A 16,782-nucleotide genomic window follows, 5' to 3' on the forward strand; every position below is an offset into this window, starting at 1 on the left:
TACAAGGAAAATGAAAGAAATGGTTGATAGAATGCCATCTTATAATTGTTATCTATATATTCCATTGAACGATGACATTTTCTATGGTTCTATTGTAATGATTCATTTATTTACACTATTGTATATGTAATTGTTATTGAAAGTTCCACTTACTGAGTTTTGTAAACTCATTCCAGTTATGTCATGTGATGCAGGTAAAAAGGAATAGCGATAGAAGTGTCGAGGCATGGAAGGTGCATGTGCCAAAGTTTGGAGAATTATATTTTGTTAAAATGGTTTTGAGTATTGCACCTTGGTTCATGTTTTGAACAAGAAAATTATGTCACATCTTTTGTCAAACAATTGGTATTTATAGAGATGGGATTTATGTGTATTTTGGAAAGATTGACTGTGGTAATGTTTACTCTGTTTGCTTGGGTTTTTGGTAAATCTATAATTAGGTGCAAACTTTGCCAAAATTTTATTTATTATTACTTTTCTCCAAATCTTTTTAAGGCTTCCGCATTATTGTATTTATAGTTTAATGTCTTTGGGTAAGGGTGTTGCATTTAGTGGTATCAGAGCAACGTTTTTCGGACCAATGATTTGGCACATGTCTTCCTATGCTTGTGACACTTCGGTATGTATCTTTCTGCATCTCATTGATGTATTGGTATGATGATAAGCTTTACATGTAATATGGTTTGAAAATTATTTTAAATTGAGATGTAATATAGGAAAATGCCACCCAAGAGAAAAGCTCCTGAAGTACCTCCTAGAAGGAGAGTCGGAGAAGACCGAGACAGTACTTCCTCTAATGTAGTTGATGAGTTTGGTAGGCTACTTCATGAGCAAGCTAAAGTGCATGGGGAACAAATTCAGCAACTTCTCCGATTGCAAACACCGGTTCAAGGTAGAGGCCAAGGCCGTGATCAAGGAGTTCAAGAACGAGTTGTTGAGGGAGCTTATGATAAATTCAAGAAGATGAATCCACCCGAATTTGTAGGGAATTCGGACCCTTTAATTGCAATGGAGTGGGTGAAGGCGGTCGAGGCTGTAACGCCCCGAAAATTTTAAAGTCCACGCACATCACATGCATGAAATTATTAAATTCTCTTGTATTTTAATTGCTTGTTTTATATGCATAAATTAAAAATGTTGTGCATATTTACATGTTTAAAATATATCTTTATACATAATTGCATTAAAATGTATTTTAAAAGGTTATTCCAGTTGCGATCGAGGAACGGAGACCGAGGGCTGATAAATAGAAAATGTTTTTATTGGTTATTCGTTTCGAATTATTTAAATTAAGGGTAATGCTTTTTCTTATTTTTTTTAAAAAAATATGGGATTTTGAGGTGATTTTATACGCCGGGACGTAATTTTTATCGGTGTTGGTTTTTCAACTAAAATGCAAACGTTTTAGCAACCCGGCTAATAAATTCACATATTTATTTTAACAAAATTATTTTTATTATTTAATTAAAGACTAATGGGCCTAATTAAAACTCTTAATGGGCTTGAGCCTAATTAGTAGTTAATTAAACTATAAAATATGTTAAACCCCTCCCCAAACCCTTGATGACTCACGCCACTCTCAATTTGCACACACCAAAACTCTTGATATCACACGGCACACACCAAATATCCAAGGGGGAAAAGCTTCAAGTTTTGCTAAGGTTTTCTAGCCGTCATCTCCTCGCCGTCGTTCTTCGATTCGTCAACGTTTTATCGTGCGTAAAATACGCGAAGGCACGCCATACATCTCCTTTTCTCATCCATCATATCATAATATTGTTTAAATATTGTATGCATAAAGAACATGATTTATTTTTTTATATTTTCGGAATATGACATGCACATGGAGGAAAATTTAAGATTTTTTATGCAAACTCATGTTTTTATCATGTAAAGGGGCTGCCATGGTCTTAGGTATGAACTAGTAGTGTTTATGCATGATTTAAGGTCCTAAAACACTCACTGGACTCTCGGAAATCACCAAAGAAACAAGAACAAAAGCAGATTTTTGTCAAGGGATTAGGGGATCAGGTTCCATGGTTAAGGAGTTGGCTTGGCCTTGGCTTGACCAGGGTTCGGCCAAGGGCTGTCATGGGTAAGGGTGAGAGTCCTAGCCAAGCTAGGACTCGAGTTAGGGGCTGGGGAAGAGTCCTAGCCATGCTAGGAATCTACCCGAGAACTCAGCCCAAAGCTGCTGCAGGGTTCGCGCGGCTTCAGGGGTTCGGGGGTTCGGTGCGTGGGGAACAGGCTGGGCTAGGATGGCTCACTAGAGTCCTAAGAAGGTGCACAACGTGATGGTTCAAGGGCTGGGGCGTCGGTTTAGGTGCTAGACACCAAATCATAGAGTCCTACCACACTAGGGATTCTCGGCTGTAGCATGGGGCGACTCCCAGCTTTCGTTTTGGTTGTTTGGGTAGGTTTCTTTGTGAACTTAGGGTCCAGTAGGTTAATTTAGGATGTTGTTCAAGTTCTGGATCGACATGGTTTGGGGGCAACTCGTGGAAATCGGAAGTTGGCTCGGGGTCGAAGTTTAGGTGTCAATTAGGGTTTTTAAATAAAGAAAAAATTGGGAAACGGCTCGCGGGGGTCGAGTCATGGTCTGTAAGGGCTAAAATAATATAAAAAGACTAAATTTAGAATTTAGGAATTTTATATTAAAGTTTGGGATTTTTCGGGATTAAAACACCGTCAAAACAATTAATTTAAAGATAAATGAAAAGTCTAATATTTAAGCTAAATAAAATTATTAAAAAATTCTTGTAAGCTTAAATAATTATTTAGGACATGTTAGAGTCATGAAATCAAGAAAAAAGTCGAGATCGAAAAATGTCGAGTTCAGGGGTAAAACAGTCTTTCTACACCTAGAAATTAGTAAACGTCATGGCAGTGCCCTAATGCTATTTTTATGATATTATGATTATTTTTAAATGTTTATGAAATGTTCATGATTAAATTATGATTTTTAAGTGTCTAAGGGATTTTTATGATTTAAGGAGGATATTTAAAAGACATGTTGCATGGTTGGTTTCAAAAACAAAATGTTATGTTATGCATGATTTTTATAAAGTGATGAGAATGTAAATGTTGAAGGAAGTGAAGTAATTGTGACTAATACGATGATATGTTGGAAATTTCGTGAGGGTTATGGTCCCAGTGGAAGCCCGACGATCGTGTTTCCTTGGATACAGACATGTAGATGTATAGGATGATATGTTAATACGTAAGGCCAAGGCTTAGTTGACCGGTGAGAGTGTTGCTGGTGTCCCCGCCGCCCAATACTTTGGTTATATGTAGATGGATCCATCGCCCAACACGTAGACGTAGACGTAGATGAACACGAAAGTCACAATTAACGATCTGAATTCAACGAAAGTAAAAAAGAATACGTATATGTTGATGATAATATGAATATGAATATGTTGAGGATGATATGATTAAGTTTACGAAAATGTTATTGTTTAAAGTTTTATGCATCATGAAAATATTTACGAAAATATTTATGTTTATGCATCTTCATGAAAATGATATTTTAAATATAAGTATTTTTCACTGTTATATGTTACTTATATTACGTATTACTCATTATCAAGTATATGACGTGTTGAGTCTTTAGACTCACTAGGTGTGATTGATGCAGGTGATTATAATAATAATGTTTATGGAGGTCTTGATGGTTGACTTTGCTGGACTGAAGGTGCACATAACCCGAGGACCTACACTAGTTTTCCGCACTAGTTATTATTTATGATTTTAAGTAATGTTAAAGATATTTTTACGTCTTTTGTTTATGTTATAAGAGATTTTAGAGAGGTTATAGTATGGGCTATACTTTTCAAATAATGTTTTTAGGTTTGGTAAAACATGTGACGATTTCATTTTTATGCCCATTTCACTTGATTTTTAAAATGCAAGTTGGATGATGTTTTTTTTTAAGGGGAAAATATTTTATTTATGAGGTTTAAGTGTATGGCCGAAAACTGAATGTTCTAAAAAAAAAAATTCTAGCACGTTTTAAGGAAACAAATAAGCAGACGTTTCAGAGGCGATCTTTGATTAACTTAACTTTGATGATAAAGATCGAGTGAGTTGTGCTGTGTTTCTCTTAACTAAGACAACAAGAATTTGGTGGGAAGCAACAAAGGTAACGATTAATGTTCAAACATTGAAATGGAATGAGTTTAAAGATTTGTTCTACGACAAGTACTTTCCTAGCGATGTTAAAGCCCGCAAGGTGAAAGAATTCTTGGAGCTAAAGCAAGGGACAATGAGCATGAATGATTACATCTTGAAGTTTGAAGAAGGTTCTCTTTTTGTTCCTTTCATTGCTAGCAACGACAAAGATGGAGCCGAGCATTTTATGCGGGGGTTGAGGGCGGAGATTCGAAGAGATGTTCGAATGTCGAAGGCTAATTCTTACAAGGAGATTGTTGAGAAAGCATTGATGGCCGAATACGATGAGAAAGAGATTGATAAAGAAAGACAATTCAGGAGGCAACAATTTGTCCAAAAGGGTCAAGCTTCAATTCATGGAGAAAAAGGAGGACACAAGGGGAAAGGAAAGGAAGAATATCGCGGTAAAGCTCCTGCGATGCCATCTGAATCAGATAAGCCTTTATGCCCTAAATGCCATAAACCACATAAAGGAGAGTGTCTAGTTGAAAGCAACAAATGTTATAGATGTGGAGGAGTTGGGCACATTGCCATCAATTGCACTCAATCATCGGGCAAGGGTCGAGTTCAGGGGCGTATTTTCTCTTTAACCAAGGAAGGAGTTAATCCTGATTCGTCAATCATTTCAGGTACCATTCTTATTTCAGGAAAGGTAGCTACTACTCTTATTGATACTGGCGCCACACATTCTTTTATATCTGAGCAATTTATGCATTCTCTGGGTCTTGTTCCTATTGGTGAAATTTTCCACTTTTCTATTGTGCTTCCTTCGGGAGATTATATTCATTCTTCAAGTGTGATTCGAGCGTGCCCTGTTCAAGTAGATGATGAATTGTTGAATGCCGATTTGATTGTCATTCCCATGATTGAGTTTGATGTTATTTTGGAAATGGATTGGTTATCTACTTATCGAGCTGTGATAGATTGTGTAGCCAAGACAGTACGTTTTCCTTCAAAGCATGGTGATAGCAAGGTCTTCACGGGGTCAGGTACTTCGCTTGGCCATTCTTTTATTTCTTGCTTGCAAATGCAACGGATGTTGGTTAAGGGTTGTCATGGGTTTCTAGCATCGGTGGTGGATATAACTAGAGAAGGGAGTGGGAATGTGAGTGACATTGATATTGTGAGGGATTATCTTGATGTCTTTGCGGATGATATGCCGGGATTGCCACCGGATAGAGAGGTGGAATTTGTTATAGATATTGTACCAAGTACCGCACCGATTTCTAAAGCCCCTTATCGAATGGCCCCAACTAAAATGAAAGAGTTGAAGAATCAATTGCAAGAGTTATTAGATAAGGGCTTTATCAGACCAAGTTCATCTCCATGGGGGGCACCGGTATTATTCATGAAGAAGAAAGATGGGTCCTTGAGACTATGTATTGACTATAGAGAGATCAACAAAGTAACGATCAAGAACAAATATCCTCTACCCAGAATTGATGATCTTTTTGATCAGTTGCAAGGTGCTACTGTATTTTCTAAGATTGATTTGCGGTCAGGGTACCATCAATTGAAAGTAAAGGAGTGTGACATACCTAAGACGGCTTTTCGAACCAGGTATGGTCACTACGAGTTTTTGGTTATGTCGTTTGGATTAACTAATGCTCCTTCTATATTTATGGATCTTATGAATCGGGTTTTCAAGCCATATTTGAATAGTTTCATTATTGTATTCATTGATGATATTTTAATCTATTCAAAGACTCGAGATCTACATAGGGAGCATTTGAGGATCGTGTTACAGCAGTTGAGGGACAACCAGTTATATGCTACATTCAAGAAGTGTGAATTTTGGCTGGAGCAAGTTGCATTTTTAGGTCATATCGTTTCCAAGGAAGGAATTGCTGTGGATCCGGCTAAGATTGAAGCAGTTAAGAAGTGGCCGATTCCTTTGACAGTTTCTGGGGTACGAAGTTTCCTTGGGTTGGCAGGGTACTATCGTCGTTTTATTGCTGATTTCTCTAAAATAGCCTTGCCACTTACTACTCTGACGAGAAAGACAGGTAAGTTTGAATGGACTAATGAATGTCAGCAAGTATTTCAAGTATTGAAGGACAAATTAACTTCAGCTCCAGTGTTAGCACTTCCTCAGGGAGTTGAAGACTTTGTGGTGTATACAGATGCTTCGAAGAAAGGTCTCGGTGCTGTGTTGATGCAGCGAGGCAAAGTCATTGCTTATGCTTCTCGTCAATTGAAGAATTATGAAAAGAACTATCCGACTCATGATCCTGAGTTGGCAGCCGTGGTATTTGCTTTGAAGATCTGGCAACATTATTTATATGGCGTGAAATGTGAGATTTTCTCAGATCATAAAAGTCTTAAGTATCTCTTTACTCAGAAAGAACTTAACATGCATCAGAGAAGGTGGTTAGAACTTGTGAAGGATTATGATTGCACTATTAGTTACCACCCAGGAAAAGCGAATGTGGTTACTGATGCATTGAGCCGAAAGTCAGGTCTTCAATTGGGTTCTATGATTCAAAAGCCTTTGTTGTTGGATTTGCAGAGAAGTGAGATCGCATTGGTTGAGGAAGGTACGATCGCTCGACTTTCAGCCTTAGTTATTCGACCAACTTTGATTGACAGAATTAAGCATGAGAAACAGTTGGATAATCTTTTGTTGGACTTGAGAGCAAAGGCAGAGAAGAAGGGGAATTCTGAGTTTGGATTGAACAGTGATGGTCTGATTACATTTCAAGGCCGTATTTGTGTTCCTGTTGGTGATGCTATTCGTCGTGATGTTTTGACGGAAGCTCATACTGCACCTTATTCAGTTCATCCAGGGGGCACCAAGATGTATCAAGATCTTCGTCAACTGTATTGGTGGCCAGGTATGAAGAAAGATATAGCAGTATTTATTTCTGAATGCTTGACTTGTCAGCAGGTAAAGATTGAGCACCAACGACCGGCATGATTATTGCAATCCTTACCTATACCGCAATGGAAGTGGGAACACATCACTATGGATTCTGTTGTTGGGTTGCCGAGAACTCAGAAGGGCTATAATTCTATTTGGGTGATCGTGGATCGATTGACCAAGTTATCACATTTTCTCCCTGTCAAGACGACATATTCTATGATTCAATATGCGGAGACGTATGTCCAAGAGATTGTAAGACTTCATGGGATACCCGTGTCGATTGTTTCAGATCGTGATGCAAGGTTTACATCTGAGTTTTGGAAAAGTCTCCATAGAGCTTTGGGTACAAAGTTGGCCTTTAGCACAGCCTATCATCCTCAGAGCGATGGGCAATCAGAGAGAGTTATACAGATTTTGGAGGATATGTTGAGGACCTGTACTATTGACTTTCCTGGTAGTTGGGATTTGAAGTTACCTCTTGTCGAGTTCACATATAATAACAGCTACCAGTCCTCGATTGGCATGGCACCATATGAAGCATTATATGGTAGGAAGTGTAGATCACCTTTATATTGGGACGAAGTAGGAGAAAGGAAGATGTTGGGACCCGAGTTGGTTCAACAAATGGTTGATGTGGTCGTACTGATCAGACAGAGAATGAAGACGGCTCAATCTCGACAGACAAGTTATGCAAATGTTCGAAGAAGGCCTTTGGAATTCAATGTAGGTGACCATGTGTTCGTTAAGATAGCTCCCCTCAAGGGAGTTATGAGGTTTCGAAAGAAAGGTAAGTTGAGTCCTTGCTATATTGGACCTTCCGAGGTTCTGGATAGGATTGGTGAAAGAGCGTATCGATTGGCTTTGCCACCGGATTTGGATCGAGTTCACAATGTCTTCCATGTTTCAATGTTACGGAAGTATTTGTCAAATCCATCCCATGTTCTTCGACACGAAGCATAATCTGAGCTATGAAGAAGTGCCGGTTCAAATTATTGACCGCAAAGTTAAGGTGCTAAGGAACAAAGAAATTGGCTTTGTTAAAGTTCTTTGGAGGAATCATGTGATTGAAGAGGCTACATAGGAACCAGAGGAAGAGACGAGACAACGTTATCCGGATTTATTTTGAAGTAAGAAAATTTCGGGGACGAAATTTTGATAAGGGGGGGAGATTGTAATATCCCAACCTTTTATCTTTCTATTGTCAATGATGTTATTCTATGGATTGGTGTTATGGATATATGGTTAAGTTATTATTGATCATGGTTATTTTTATGGTTTATGAGTATAGTTGATGGAAGGGTTGGTATTGCATGTTATAACATCAATATGGTTATTGCATTGTATTCATGGTTATTTACTTTATGGTTTTGGTATGGTTAAGTAGATGGTTGTGTATTTGAGGAGTTGTTTTTGTCATGAAGGTATAATGTTGGGAGTTGGATTGATGGTTTGGATGGTTTGAGCCAAATAGGTAATTGGGGTGCAGAAACGGTATGAAAATTTTGGTATCTGTTACGGTTTTTAGCATAATGAATGGGATATTGATCCAAATGGCATGAGGCTAATTGCATTAGAAAGCTAAGATCCAAGGCTACAACTTTCTTATTTGGAGTTTTGTTCAAAGAGTTGAGGAAGATGAGTCAAAAGTGGCCCGAAATGTGTCGTGTGTTTCATTGTTCCTGCACTGACACATGTTGGGAGAATGGGCATAACTTTTTATTCATGCCTCCAAATGACCTGAAATATGGGGAGCCTCAAGAAAAGAGATAGGGCTACAACTTTCATGTTTACCACTTTGGCTAATTCGCAAGAAAAATTGCTGTTTTGGCCCCTGGAAGTGGGTACAGGGACCCCTACACGGGGTCCGGGTCTTGCCACGGACCTTTACACGGAGGGGGGCACGGGGTCCATGTTTTTGGCGTAGAAAACATTTTTTTAAGAGTTTTTAAGCCAATAAATTAGTCATTTCTCTCTTCCCTCTTGCAACCATCGACTTAGGAACTAGAGTTCTTAATTTCTTCACTTAATTCCTTTCTTTCAAAGGTTTGAATCTTCAAGTTGGAGGTGTGATCTTCATATCCTCAAGAGCAAGTAACCAAGGTAAGGGAATTTATCTTTTGGGTATTTGGTTGAAGTGAAGGGAATGGTGGTTTAGGCCTGAATGGTAATTTATAGGTTGAAGATGTGTAGTTAATGGTATAATCTTGATCTTGTGTTGCAGGATCAACCACCAAGAAGCTATCACAACAAGTTCTATTGGTTGTAAGTGGGATTTTTCCTTGAATGCATCTCATGGCCTATATGTATGATGAATGATGTTGTTATTGTTCCTAGCTCCTTTAATCCATTGATTATATACTTGTTATGTAATGGTTCATTGATTGAAAGAAAAGGAAAGGAATTTTGATGTCAATTGCTAAGAAATGAGCTAGTTCTAATTACATGCACACCACATGTTTGATACAATGATTCAATGGTTCTTTTTATGACTTGATAGTTATATGGTAGTGGTGGTGCTTCTAGCACTTCTAAACCCACATAACGGAAGTTGATCAACATTTAACATGTACAGTGACTGATTTTGACTGAAATGTACATGTATACCATCGACGGATGACTTATCAATGCCATACAAGGAAAATGAAAGAAATGGTTGATAGAATGCCATCTTATAATTGTTATCTATATATTCCATTGAACGATGTCATTTCCTATGGTTCTATTGTAATAATTCCTTTCTTTACACTATTGTATATGTAATTGTTATTGAAAGTTCCACTTACTGAGTTTTGTAAACTCATTCCAGTTATGTCATGTGATGCAGGTAAAAAGGAATAGCGATAGAAGTGTCGAGGCATGGAAGGTGCATGTGCCAAAGTTTGGAGAATTATATTTTGTTAAAATGGTTTTGAGTATTGCACATTGGTTCATGTTTTGAACAAGAAAATTATGTCACATCTTTTGTCAAACACTTGGTATTTATGGAGATGGGATTTATGTGTATTTTGGAAAGATTGACTGTGGTAATGTTTACTCTGTTTGCTTGGGGTTTTTGGTAAATCTATAATTAGGTGCAAACTTTGCCAAAATTTTATTTATTATTACTTTTCTCCAAATCTTTTTAAGGCTTCCGCATTATTGCATTTATAGTTTAATGTCTTGGGGTAAGGGTGTTGCATTCTCAATTGGTACCAAGATCGTGCTAAGTACCTATATATCCATGTGGTCTTAGGTTCGATCCTGGGAAGGCACAGACTCCAGTTCATGTGCTGGAGGAGTTTTATGAGTAACCCGTACGACGCCTATGGAAAGCCCGTGAGGGAAAAGGCCCCTTTGAGGGAGCCCAAGATCGGGATAGCCTTGGGTCGATCGGGGCAGTGGGCCGTATGGGCGGTCCACTGGGCCTGTAATGGGTCGTTACATCCACTATAATATTTTGTGGTGAACAACTCACTCACTATGTTTCCAAAAAAAACACATACTCTCTTAATACAGGAGAACAAACACCTCACAAATATTATAGAACTAATAAGATGAGAGAAAACTCGAAGAATGGATGATTTCAGAATGAAGGGGGGCTCTATTTATAAAGCCCCTTGTCCATGGGAAGAAGTGTTAAAAATGCGTCGTCTGATAAAATTTTTTCAATTCTGCCAACCACTAAATTCTTTTGTCAAACTTGTCAGCTCCATTTATTGATCTTGTCGACATTTCTCCCACTTGGAGATTTGATTGAGAATCAAACACATTTTCTCCACACATCCTTTCATCTTGCCATTCCCTGCTGCTTACATTTCCGCTAGGCCACTTGAGGATCTACACCACTTAAACTTATCAGTGTTCACTGGCTTGGTCAGCAAATTAGTTATGTTATCATTTGTATTGGCTTGGTCTGAAAATTAGCTATGTTATCTTTTGTATGGATCTTCTGCATATCCACACTTCCTTCTTATACTACTTCCCGCACAAAGTGAAATTTAACTCCAATGTGTTTCGTTTTGAAATGAAAGGTTGGATTTCTTGCGACGTGCAAGACACTCTGACTATTAAAAAACAAATAAAAATTATTTTGTTTGTGCCCGATCTCCTCCAATAACCTTTTAATCCGTATTGCCTCCTTGCAAGCTTGAGTAGCTTCTATGTATTCTGCCTCCGTTGTAGATAACGCTACAACTGTTTGTAGTTTTGAAACCCAGCTTACAGCTCCCCCTGTAAGTATAAGCACATAACAGAGTAGATTTCCTTTTATCAGGATCACCTGCATAATCTGAATCGACATAGCCTCTGAGTGTAAAATCCGATCCACAATAACATAATGCAGCATTCGAGGTACCCTTAATGTATCTAAGGATCCTCTTAACAGTGCTCCAATGCTATCGTCCATGATTTGTCATATACCGACTAACTGCTCCCACTGCTTGAGCAATGTCCAGCCTTGTACAGATCATGGCGAACATCAAACGTCTCACTGCTGATGCATATGGTACTCGAGACATCTCCATCCTCTCTGTTTCACTACAAGGATTTATCTCGAAGGATAACTTAATGTTAACAGGAAGATGGGTCGATATTGACTTACTATATTGTATGTTGAAGCGTTGCAAGACTTTCTTCAAATAATTTTTCTAGGAAAGCCAAATCTTTCTGTTACTTCTATCTCAGTGAACTTGCATCCCTAGAATCTTGTTTGCTGGTCCTAACTCCTTCATATCAAATTCCCTAGCCAACTGTGCCTTCAATCCTTGGATCTAATCTTTGTTGGGGCCTGCTACCAACATGTCGTACACATACAATAGCAAAATGATATAATCATCACCAAACCTCTTAAAATATGTACAAGGGTCTGAACTCAGTCTGTTGTATCCAAGGCTCGTGATATAGGAATCAAATCTCTTGTACCAACACCTCGGCGCCTGTTTGAGGCCGTACAGAGATTTGTTCAACCTGCAAACCAAGTTCTTTTTGCCTTTTTTTGCAAAACCTTCTGGTTGGAGCATATAGATTTCTTCTTCAAGATCTCCATGAAAAAATGTCCTTTTCACATCTAGCTGTTCTAGATGTAGTTCAAACATCGAACACAATGCCAACACTACTCTGACTATTGTAAGCCGAACCACAGGAGAAAATATCTATTTGAAGTCAATGCCTTCTTTCTGAGCAAACCCTTTTACCACCAACCTAGCACGATACAGCTCCACTTGGTTATTTCTATCACGCTTGATCTTATAGACCCATCTGTTTCCAATGGATTTCCTCCCTTGTGGTAGTGTAACAAGATCCCAAGTTTTATTCCTATCTTATGCCTCCAACTCTTCTTGCATTTCTATCATCCACAAGAATACATCTGAGCTTTGAGTAGCCTCGTGAAAACTCGATGGTTCACCATCCTATGATAATAGACAATATGCAATATTGCTTTCAGTGACATAATCTGAAAGCCAACCTGGTGGTCTTTTGTCTCGAGTTAACTGCCTCACAGTAGAAACCTTGAACTCAACTTGGTCTTGTTCTTCGTGTTCTGGTACTGCTTCTCAAGAAATTGACCTTTGTCTATCTTATTCTCCACCTGAAATATAGTATTTTCTGAATTCAGAGTGCCTTTCTCTCCCTTTACTTTATCTTCCTCGAAGATAACATCCCTGCTGATGATAAGCTTGTACAAAGTAAGATCCCACAAGCGAAACCCCTTTACTCCATCATCATAACCCAAGAAGATACATTTTCTGGATTTCGAATCCAACTTCGAGCTTTCTTGCTCATTGTACAGAACGTACACATGACTTCCAAATGTATGTAAATGAGAATAATCTATCGGTTTCCCGGTCCACATCTCCATCATAGTTTTCAGATCAATCGCTACTGAAGTAGCACGGTTGATAATAACAAGCGGTTTTGACTGCTTCTGCCCAAAATGACTTTTCTAGACCTGCAGTCCTCAACATAGCTCTTGTTCTGTCCAACAAGGTCCTGTTCATCCACTCTGCCACTCCATTCTGTTGAGGTGTGTAAGCCGTCGTAAATTGTCTTTTGATGCCCTCATTTTGACAATATGCATCAAATTCGTCACTGGTATATTCTCCTCCATTGTCAGTCCTCAGACACTTCATTTTCTTGTAAGAATCAAGTTCAACCCGCGCTTTTAAATCTTTGAAGATATGGAAAACATCTGATTTCTCCTTGATTGGATACACCCAACATCTTCTAGAGAAATCATCAATGAACGAGACAAAATATCTCGCTCCTCCTAGGGATATAATCGGTGCTTGCCAAACATCCGAATGAATCAGTTCCAATATGCTTTTGCTCCTAGCAGTAGAAGTGCCAATCTTTAATCTGTGTTGTTTACTGGTAACACAGTGCATAAAGGATAGTCACACATTTGCAAGTCACGACAGCAGCTTCTGTTCTGAGAGAATTTTCAACCGTCATTCTGACATATGCCTGAGATTTCTATGTCATAACTGTAACGTACCGTACCTTTTACTAATTAAAATTTGCGGAAAAATTAAAAATTTTCTTTAATAAAAGGCGAACCTTCAAAATTCGATAAAATAAAATGTTCATCCTTAAATATTGTTGCAACAAAGATCCCAAAGTAAAATTTGTCAAAGATATTTGCTTAAAATCTCATAATCCATGACATAAATCAGATTACTTTTAAACATTTCATAAAACTTAAAACTTGGCGGTCCTCGGGTTTAGCCTCTTGCTCAGTCTAAGCCAGCTCCTTAGTACCCACCCCTAGTCTCCTCGAAAACATCCTCACCTGCATCGATCAAGTCTAGTGAGTAAAGACTCAACACGTATAAACTGGAAGTAACAAGTAATACGTAATAAAAATCACAAGCAACTTTAAAATAAGAGGTATATACTGAAACTTGAACTTGCATATCAAAAGCTTGAACATACGTACATACATACATAGACGTGCTGTAGAGCCCAAATTCAGTACACATATAACCCATGCATTTATTTAGTTATTGACTCATTTATTTAATTTTAAAATGAGTCTTAGTGGTGCATGATCTATTTAAACACATTACTTTAAATTATTTACGTTTATGTGATGCACGTTAAAATATTTTTCGAGTTTCATGTTTCAGGCGATTATTCGAGGCGGGATCGAGGAAAAGAGATCGGTGACGATTTTTGGTAATTTTAAAACGTGGTATTTTATTTTAAGTTAATAATGGGGCATTTATTTAGTTTTAGCATTTTAAAACCTAAGTTATCTATTTAGCTATTTTATGACTTATAAACTTTTAAAAGTTATGTCACTTGTGCAAGTTATTTTAAATTTAGAGATTTTATTAATCAGAGGAGAGTTAGTATTTTAAATTAGTTATTTAATTATTAATTAAGTTAACTTTTCTCCTAATTAACACTAATCACATGCACACACACACTTTTACACACACTAAATAACGGCTAAACCCACACACACACACTTCACTATTCAGATTTTATTATTTTGAGAGGAGAAAACCTAGGGTTCTAGGAGTCCTTGCAGCCGCCCCCTCCCCTCTCCATCTTCCAGCAAATTTTTGTGTGTTTCCTTCAAGGATTTTAGCGCCACAATCGTCCCGGATCAATCCTCGCGCCATCTCCGCTTCGGTAACGTCGGTTCAGTAAACTTTAACGTCATAAGGCACGTATATTCTGTTATTTCTGCATCGATCTCGTTATATTATGCCTTATGTTGTTATTTATGCGTAAAAATAGATCATTTTCGTAAGACTGCTCAAACTGCGTTTTCTGGAAAATTATGCTATTGATGTGTTCTTGAAGTTTTATTGTCGCAGACTTCGTTGGGGATCGATGGGTGATCGTTGCTGCATTTAGGTATGTTAGTATGATGTTGGGTTGGTAATTGGTGTACCGGTTAGTGTCGATAGGCACTTGAATTCATTAGAAGTCGTAAGAAGCGATTTGGTGTTACGTCCTGTGTTTTGAGTTGCATCGAGTCGTAGGTTGGATGTCGTTGATTCGGGGCGTTTGAATGGGTTGTATCAGAGTAGTAGTATCCTAGGATGGGTCTCGAGGCGTCGGGTCATAATCCGTACAATCATGTTTAGAGTGTTGAGCATCACATGTATTGAATTTCCGTTGGTTCCCCTTCACCGAGGGTACACGGACCCAGACCCGGACCCAGGCACGGGGTCCGTGCCTTTGTTCCTTCCGAAGTGTCATTTTTCCTAGTCTACACGGACCCTTACACGGACCTAGGTACGGGGTCCGTGCCTTCTCTTCTCTTCGCATGCATTTTAGAGTACCTACACGGACCCGGACCCGGACCCGGACCTGGGCACGGGGTCCGTGTACCTCCTGTTTGGGAATAGCTTAGGTTTCCTTTTGAGATTTGTTTTGGGGTTCTATGTCATGGCTTAATAAAATTATTAAACGAGGTCAAGTCCCGAGAGATTTATAATGTCATAAGCTATTTATTTACTTCGGTGGTGAGTACGAATACCTACGTCTAAGCTATGAAAGATAAGTGTTCGAATTCATGTTAGTGTGTGCAGGAGTGGCCCCAAAGCGAGATCCAACGAATCCCTCAACGCCAAGTAAGTATGTTCGACATGCAAAGGAAAATATTTTCAAGTTTTTGGAGGTATGCTAAATGTCTTGTGACCAAATTATGAATGAGTTTGGAAGTCGGTGAACGTGGCCGAGGACCTCTCCACCCGTTAAAGCATGAACGAGTTTAGATCAGGATTGGAAAGCGTTAATGCATGAACGGGGACCAATCCACCCGTTAAAGCATGAACGAGGATCTCATGTATGTGGCAGTGTATTCGTCCCTATCAGCCCAGTACTGTGGTTTAGTCTGATCAGGCGTATTATGTATGGGTCACTTGCTTTGAAACATGCCTCTACGCAAAATGATGAAGTTTAAGTATGTTCAAATATGTACAAGTATGCAAGCACGTTTAAGAAAAGTTTCATGTTATGGCACGTCTATGTACGTACGTAAGTATGTTCAAGTTCATTTATGCAAGTTCAAGTTCCCGTATGTATGTTCTATTTTAAAGTTGCATGTGGTTTTATTATGTATTACTCGTTACTTCTAGTTTATACGTGTTGAGTCTTTAGACTAACTAGACTTGATCGATGCAGGTGAGGATGACTTGGAGGAGACTAGGGGTGGATACCAAGGAGCTGGCTTGGACTGAGCAGGAGGCTAGGTCCGAGGACCGTCCATGTTTTAAGCCTTTTTGAAATGATCAAAATTCTCTGATTTATGTTACTTGTTATGAGATTTTAACCATATGATTTTGGGGAAACTTTATTTTAGATCTTTTGTTGCAACTACATTTGGGACATACAGTTTATTTTATCGAATTTTGAAGGTGCACCTTTTATTTAAGAAAATTTTTAATTTTTCCGCAAATTTTTAGTAGTAAATAGTACGGTACGTTACAGTTGGTATCCGAGCGATGTTCTTGTAAAGGGTTATGCCTACTACCAGTCGCAAGAAGCTCAGGAAGTCACACTTCAATTCAGTAACTTTTAAGGTTTTAAATTTATGTTATGTATTAAGCATGGAGTTCTGATTTCAGCATGTCCATGTTTTAAATTCAATTTACGTGCATCTTATATTATTGGTATCATGTTCATGCATGTGGGGCTTACGTGTTGGGTAAATTCTGGAACACTATGCCTAGACGTTTGTTTACCGGGAAGCAAGGGATGAGGATGGAGAGGCTCAAGAGGAGGGGAGAGACGCTCCTCCTCCTCCACCTCCGGAT

The 16,782-nt window shown here is 38.5% G+C and overlaps 1 protein-coding gene across 1 annotated transcript; it reads left to right on the plus strand.

The window, feature by feature from the left end:
* The first annotated feature begins 720 nt into the window (after window positions 1–720).
* Window positions 721–9,316, plus strand: LOC142556957 (uncharacterized). Its single transcript, XM_075668440.1, has 8 exons — window positions 721–1,035; window positions 4,112–5,535; window positions 5,731–6,335; window positions 6,480–6,969; window positions 7,684–7,950; window positions 8,455–8,504; window positions 9,077–9,133; window positions 9,255–9,316. The coding sequence occupies exons 1-8, from the start codon at window positions 721–723 to the stop codon at window positions 9,314–9,316; spliced, it is 3,270 nt and encodes a 1,089-aa protein (XP_075524555.1).
* The last annotated feature ends 7,466 nt before the right edge of the window (window positions 9,317–16,782 follow it).

The sequence above is a fragment of the Primulina tabacum genome, chromosome 9 (assembly GCF_025594145.1).
Source record: "Primulina tabacum isolate GXHZ01 chromosome 9, ASM2559414v2, whole genome shotgun sequence".
Taxonomy (NCBI): Eukaryota; Viridiplantae; Streptophyta; class Magnoliopsida; order Lamiales; family Gesneriaceae; genus Primulina; species Primulina tabacum.